The sequence below is a fragment of the Monopterus albus genome, unplaced genomic scaffold, assembly GCF_001952655.1.
Source record: "Monopterus albus unplaced genomic scaffold, M_albus_1.0 scaffold14.1, whole genome shotgun sequence".
Classification (NCBI taxonomy): Eukaryota; Metazoa; Chordata; class Actinopteri; order Synbranchiformes; family Synbranchidae; genus Monopterus; species Monopterus albus.
The window spans coordinates 2,734,613-2,740,596 of NW_018127894.1; the positions used below are offsets into that span (position 1 = coordinate 2,734,613).

Below are 5,984 nucleotides of genomic sequence, written 5' to 3' on the forward strand. Positions count from 1 at the left end.
AAAAAAAAGAATAACATTACTTTAAATGTAAGTATAGTTTTATTTCTTACATTTTTCTGCTGCACTGTGTGTATAAATAGTGAAACTATATTTCTTACAACCTAGAACTGCTCCATAATAAAAAATTTTGAGCGATGATACTAAACTCTGTACAGTTTTCGGTTCCTTGCAGCATTGCTGTTGTTCAACTGACAAAAATGATGAGTCAGGCTTATTGCAGAGTTTGTTCTAAAGAAAGGATTGCCATGCATGCAGGCTAAAGACAGTATAAATGGTGCTAAACAGAGAAAAAAAGGAATACATAAAAAGTTGCAAAAATCAGCCAAAATCTACTCCAGAGGGTGGTATTTTAAACCCTGAGTTAGGAAAAGAACAATAAAGACTTCATCTGAAAAGTTGCTCAGAAAAGCCAGCATACCACAAAACTCCTCATCTGAGCCATTTTTACAGTGCGCCTTAAAATCACAGACAAGTCGCGCAGGAAGGCATTCTCCAGATGTACAGGCGAACTCCCCATCAGGACATGATAACACGCTGACCAACAATACTGTAAAGAGAGTTTTATTACTAAGAGATAACATTTAAAATAAAGATCTGGGTGAGAAAAAGTCTTTTTCATTGTTACAGCATCCCAAAGCTACCAGACACTCAAAAGCATTTTACAGTTAAATGCACATTTTCTAACCACTACAGACATTACACAACTTGTCATCATATAGTATACAGCAGTGAAAACTCGTGACTTCTCTCATCTTTACATTTATAATTTGACACATCAGCACATAAAGTACTGCACACAAGCTTGAAGGTGAAAGTGTAATATGCTTTAGATTTACATTTACAGACACTTACCTGACAGAAGAACAAGTAATTGCTTCATGTCTGCAGAAACAGGTCACAGGGCAAGAAATGCCTGCTGACTGACTGAGATGACTGCTACCCCAGCGAACCCTCTGATTATTAACAGTTTGTGACTAAATCACTGGAGAGCAACTTTTATTACAAGCTGAACAATACCATATGTCGTTATCAGCTTAAAGTCCAGGATGAACTCAGTAAACCTCATTACATTTATGTTGCTTGTCTCTGCAGCTTGCAGTGCATTCTTTGCTTCATAAACTTTAGCAAAGCAGAGCTTATTTATTACAACTATCGAATGTCATATAAATGTTCAAGTTAATCCAGACTTCCACACTTTTATAGTCTCCCAGTACCTTTCCAAACTGCAATATGGTGGTATAACTTTATACTTTGCCCTTTGGTCAATGAGAACCAAAGATGTGTACTAAATGGGAGAAGTGTCTATTAAGATGTTATTTTCTTAAAAATACACTCATATAAAAACTTCCACAGGGCAGAGAACATGTTTAAAAGGCAACAGATCTGATGTTGGTGCTGACAGAGATTCTGTAGTAAACTTCTATCTGTGTCTCTTTTCACAGCTTTCAAGTGTTGACAGAGGCAAGAGGTTTCTATTTGGATATCTGGATTTGTTTTGTTTTGGCGGAAAGGCGCTATTCTGTCGGGCTTTCTTCAGAGATCAGTCTCCACTTTTTTGTCAAATCTTGAACCAAGCTGTGTCAACCTGTTAACACAGTCAAGGTGAAATAACAATACTGTAACTGCAATTATGACGACAGAATCTTCATATATTTTTTCACCAATTATAATCACTAGCCCACCTACTTGTAGGCCTTATAAAAACAATCAGCAACAAAGTGGAGTGACAGAGGTTCATATTGTAGCACCGTCCTCCAACCCAAAAGGAGAATAATAGAAGAGGAAGTGAAAATGCAAAATGCTATGATATAGGTTATGGAAGAGTGGAAGGGCAAGCATTAACATATAAATGTCTCCATGCCAAAACAGGATATTGTGTTGCTACACTCAGGAGGCACAGAATGTTCTCTTCATCAGCAACAGCGCAAAATCACCCTGATCTAATATCCTCACAAGACTTTGTGCTTCCTTGCATCCACCAAAGCAGTTCTAGTGTAAAGACTTCTAACCCATTTTTGCAACGCAATAAATCAACATAAACTGTTAGAAACTGTAAAAGCTTAATTTGAAATAAGATATTTTTTGAATATTTGCTAGCAAAACAGCAAAACAATAGTTGATTGCTAATTTCTTGCTAAGGTGTAACTATGTTTTTCAAAGTAGTCCCACAACTGTTGTTAAGGTCTTTGTGATGTTGCTGTACATTAAGTAGTTGCAGGGATGTTCTAGGATGAGTGAATTGACTTCTGAAAGGTCAGTCGGGTGGTGTAAAGTCCAGTACAGTAAAATCCAATGGTTGTTTGGGTGTTATTAGGTGGTGGCAGGGCAGTTTGTGCTGGTAAAAAAAAAAGGTTTGGGTTCAGGAATTCCTCCTGATATCTCTTTCACATACAGCACAGTAGTGGCAGGCTGCCCTTTGCCTCTCACGAATCTAAAGCTTGCATGATAGTGTTGCGCAAGTCATTTACATTCACTGATGTGACAGAGCAATGTGTTTTATTGTACTGTTTTTCTTATTCAACTCCCAGTAGCTCAAAGTTATATCATAAAGAACTGCAAAGCATACGACTGTGGCAATCCTATTTTTTTGTTTGTAACACTTTTACAAAGTTGGGTGAAGAGGAAAAGATGATTCTGTTTCACAAGTGAATCAAAGTGAGTGTGATTTATTGTCACCTGACTGGCAGTTCTGCACATCACAGGTTACCTGTACACAGTTTCTTAACTTCTGCACCTATCATAGCTGGGTGTATTTTGAGTCTTTAGGTAGAGGTGGGTAGTTGGGTAGGTGTGGTTGTCTGTCTCTAGGTGTCAGCCCTGTGATAGACTGGCAACCTGTCCACGGTGGACCCTGCCTCTCGTCCAAAATCAGCTGGAATTGGCTCCCGGCCCCCCATGACCCTATTCAGGAATAAGCGGTATAGATAATGGATGGATGGATGGAATTCACATAGTCATGCCATCATTGAACACAGAACAAGACCCAGCCATAGCTGAAACAAGCCTGAAAATTTATCAGCTCTATCAGTTTTTCTTTTTTTTTATGGTTTCTGAATACCATCCCCATGTTAAAAAATGCTATGAAAAGTCTGCACTTGCCAATGGGCAGATCCTGAGACCTTGCCAGTGGCAATTAATGTGAATCAAAGTCTGTGAGGCTGGATGCTGGCCTGGACCCACTGATCCTGATGAGTCATGTTGAGCGTGAATCTCTTACTAATCACATTTTTTCTCCAGGACAGGAAGTGAACGCCACTTTTTCAGTTTCTGGAGTGTGACATCCGTGCAAGCAAGACTGTGTGTGTAAGATGCCTCTACTTCCCTCCCAACCCCCCTTTTTTACCAGTAGCAAAATGTTGAATGTGCCAATCCGAAACATGACACTTACTCAATGAAAAGAAAAAAAAGGAGTGACAGTGCCACTGCTATTAAGATTCCTTCCGTTTCAAAGTCATGCCCATAAGTCTTCTGCTTGCAATGCATGGACAATGGCTGCAGCGCTGAGACTTATCAGAAGAATGCTGATCTTAAGGATAACTCTAGCCGTCTTTGTGCTCTTCATCCCAAAATCTTCAGCAACACTTGGTACAGTATGCATTCAAGATTTTTTAAGTGAAATATTTATTGAACTCGATTATATTTTAATTCCAATTCTGACATCCACTTGATTAGGCAAACTGTATAAGGTAAAAATGCTAATTATATCCAGTAAGGGCATGATAAAACAAAACAAAACAATGTCCCTGTCTTTAAAAAGTGCGAATCTGGGCTAAATAAAGAAGTGACAACACTGCAGGGACAGACGCTATTGACGGCTGTTTCAAGGATGCTCTGAGAGCATCTCTACTCTGTCAAAGTTGAACAGGAAACTGTGTTTTCAAGGGAGAAGTTCCAGTAGCACACAACAAAGATCAGTGCAGAATGGTTATCTACCAGAAGTAAATGTCTCAAATAATTAATAAACAAATAAATACATTTATGAATAGTGTTAGTAATTGTAATATGAGAAAAATATTGATGGTCTTGATATATCCTGAAAAGTATGACATAATAGCTTGAAAGCATCTTTACATACAAAGCAATACCTTTGATTTATTACAAGGTAAAGATTATATATTTATATTTTAACCTATGGATGTGATATAATTGTCTGCAGAATTAAAGTTTTATTTTACATTTCTCTCAACAGATACCGCATTCTCACTCACCAACAAGGCCACTGGCTTTTGTTTACTGAAAAGAAATAATCGCTGCCTTGACCTGCGCTGGACAACCAGCGACCGGCTTTTTTTTGTCTTAACTAGAAAGTGTCTGGGAGCACAAGGCAAAAGTGCGGGGAGTGAAGTGAATCTCTACGATTGTGACGACAAGTCTGAGCTCCAAAAGTGGGAATGCAGGAATGAAACCCTGCTCGCCCTCAAAGGACAACAGCTCTACATTGAAATCAGATCTGATGAATCAATTGCTCTCTCTAAAACAGTCGGGCCAAATAACCACCTCACAATCACAGGGACATCCAGTGGTGCTTGCACAAGAACATACAGAGGTACAGTAGAAAACATCTGCTTTAAAGTGTGCAATCACTGGAAAGAGAAAGAGAATGTTGAAGAACACAATACAGCAGCAAGTTAACTGCAGGTTGCTAACTGATGCTTTATGGGGTTTTCTCAAACACCTGTTGATTCTAATTGTCTGGTCAATTATTAACAGTTAAAATGATGCATCAGTTTACTCTTCACTTGCTTTTAGCTGTGCACGCATGCCAAAAATGTGTAGTGAAGAGAAGATGCCGCAAATAAATTAGTTAGGTCTGCCCTTACAAGCTTAACAAAATAATACATCTTTGCAGAAGAAATGATCTGCAACTTCTCCCCCCACCCCCTTTTCAGAATTGTACACCATTGAAGGAAATGCATTTGGAAAGATCTGCATGTTTCCCTTCATGTATAAAGACCGGTGGTTTGCAGACTGCACCTTATTTGACTCCTCATCGAAGCGTCTTTGGTGTGCAGTTGAAACAAAATATGAGCATGAACAGTGGGGATACTGTCCGACTTCTTGTGAGTACCGCATTTAAATTTTTAACCTCACTAATCTGAGTAGGATCCACATCTTTTTCTACATGTTAAATGCATCTTTAAGCAGATTAATGTGCCTACAGAGCATACGTGAGGTACAGGTAAGACTTAAAGTTGCTCTGATTTGAGACCTACCACTAGTGTAGTGTACAAAGCACAGTGTATAAGAGCATGGTTTTAGGCTACAAAAACAGATTCTCCTGTTTAAATGGCTGAAGACTGAAGTTTTTAATATTTCTATATCAATGCTCAGCCACAGAACACTGGGCGAAAAACCTTGTAACCGGAGCGTATTACCAGCTCAACACACAGTCAGCTCTGACTTGGGCCCAGGCTGAGACCAGCTGCAAACAGCAGACTGCCTCCTTGGTCAGTATCACCGATCCCAATGACCAGGCTTATATGTCAGGTAAGGTGCCACCTAGTGGATGTCTGGTGGTATTGAAACAGATAGACCCAACATAAAGGGTTTTATTTATGCACAAATTATTAAGAATATATCACAAGCTAAAATGTTAGCTAAAATGTTTTAGAAAATTTAAGAATGATTAAAGGATCATTAAATTGACATCACAGAGTAAGAAATACTTTTATATAAACAAGAAAAAAATCTCTGATTTCTAGAAAATTCTTAAAATTTAGTTTGAATTTGCAACATCTGATCAATAATATTATTTGACAGGATGATAGAGATATGTTTGCCAGTTACTTTGCAACCATTACTGTCACCGTTACGTTTAGCCAGACTGCAAAGTCTCCTCTGGCCAATCACTCATTTATCCAGCATCACTTTATCATATTTTATTTGACGCACACATTATTAGACACTCTATTTATTTCAATGAATTTGTCCAAGTTGTTGAAGTCTGGCACTCAGCCTTAACTGCAATGTTGTGAGATTTCCCT

The 5,984-nt window shown here is 38.5% G+C and overlaps 2 protein-coding genes across 3 annotated transcripts in view; one reads left to right on the plus strand and one right to left on the minus strand.

Annotated features, from left to right (window-relative positions):
• Nucleotides 1–5,984, minus strand: part of LOC109955315 (MAM and LDL-receptor class A domain-containing protein 1) — an 81,874-nt gene that overhangs the window by 26,512 nt on the left and 49,378 nt on the right. The window contains exon 3 of one of the 2 annotated variants that reach the window (XM_020591348.1): nt 419–547. The exons of the other annotated variant lie outside the window; for it this stretch is intronic. Coding sequence (XP_020447004.1) covers nt 419–547 — 129 coding nt within the window. The remainder of the gene's footprint in view (nt 1–418; nt 548–5,984) is intronic. 2 annotated transcript variants of the gene reach the window in all.
• The window catches only part of LOC109955338 (macrophage mannose receptor 1-like), a 19,496-nt gene continuing 16,925 nt past the window's right edge, over nt 3,414–5,984 (plus strand). The window contains exons 1-4 of the mRNA XM_020591412.1: nt 3,414–3,585; nt 4,190–4,546; nt 4,890–5,060; nt 5,332–5,487. Of these exons, the coding sequence (XP_020447068.1) occupies nt 3,489–3,585; nt 4,190–4,546; nt 4,890–5,060; nt 5,332–5,487 (781 nt within the window). The 5' untranslated portion in view covers nt 3,414–3,488. The remainder of the gene's footprint in view (nt 3,586–4,189; nt 4,547–4,889; nt 5,061–5,331; nt 5,488–5,984) is intronic.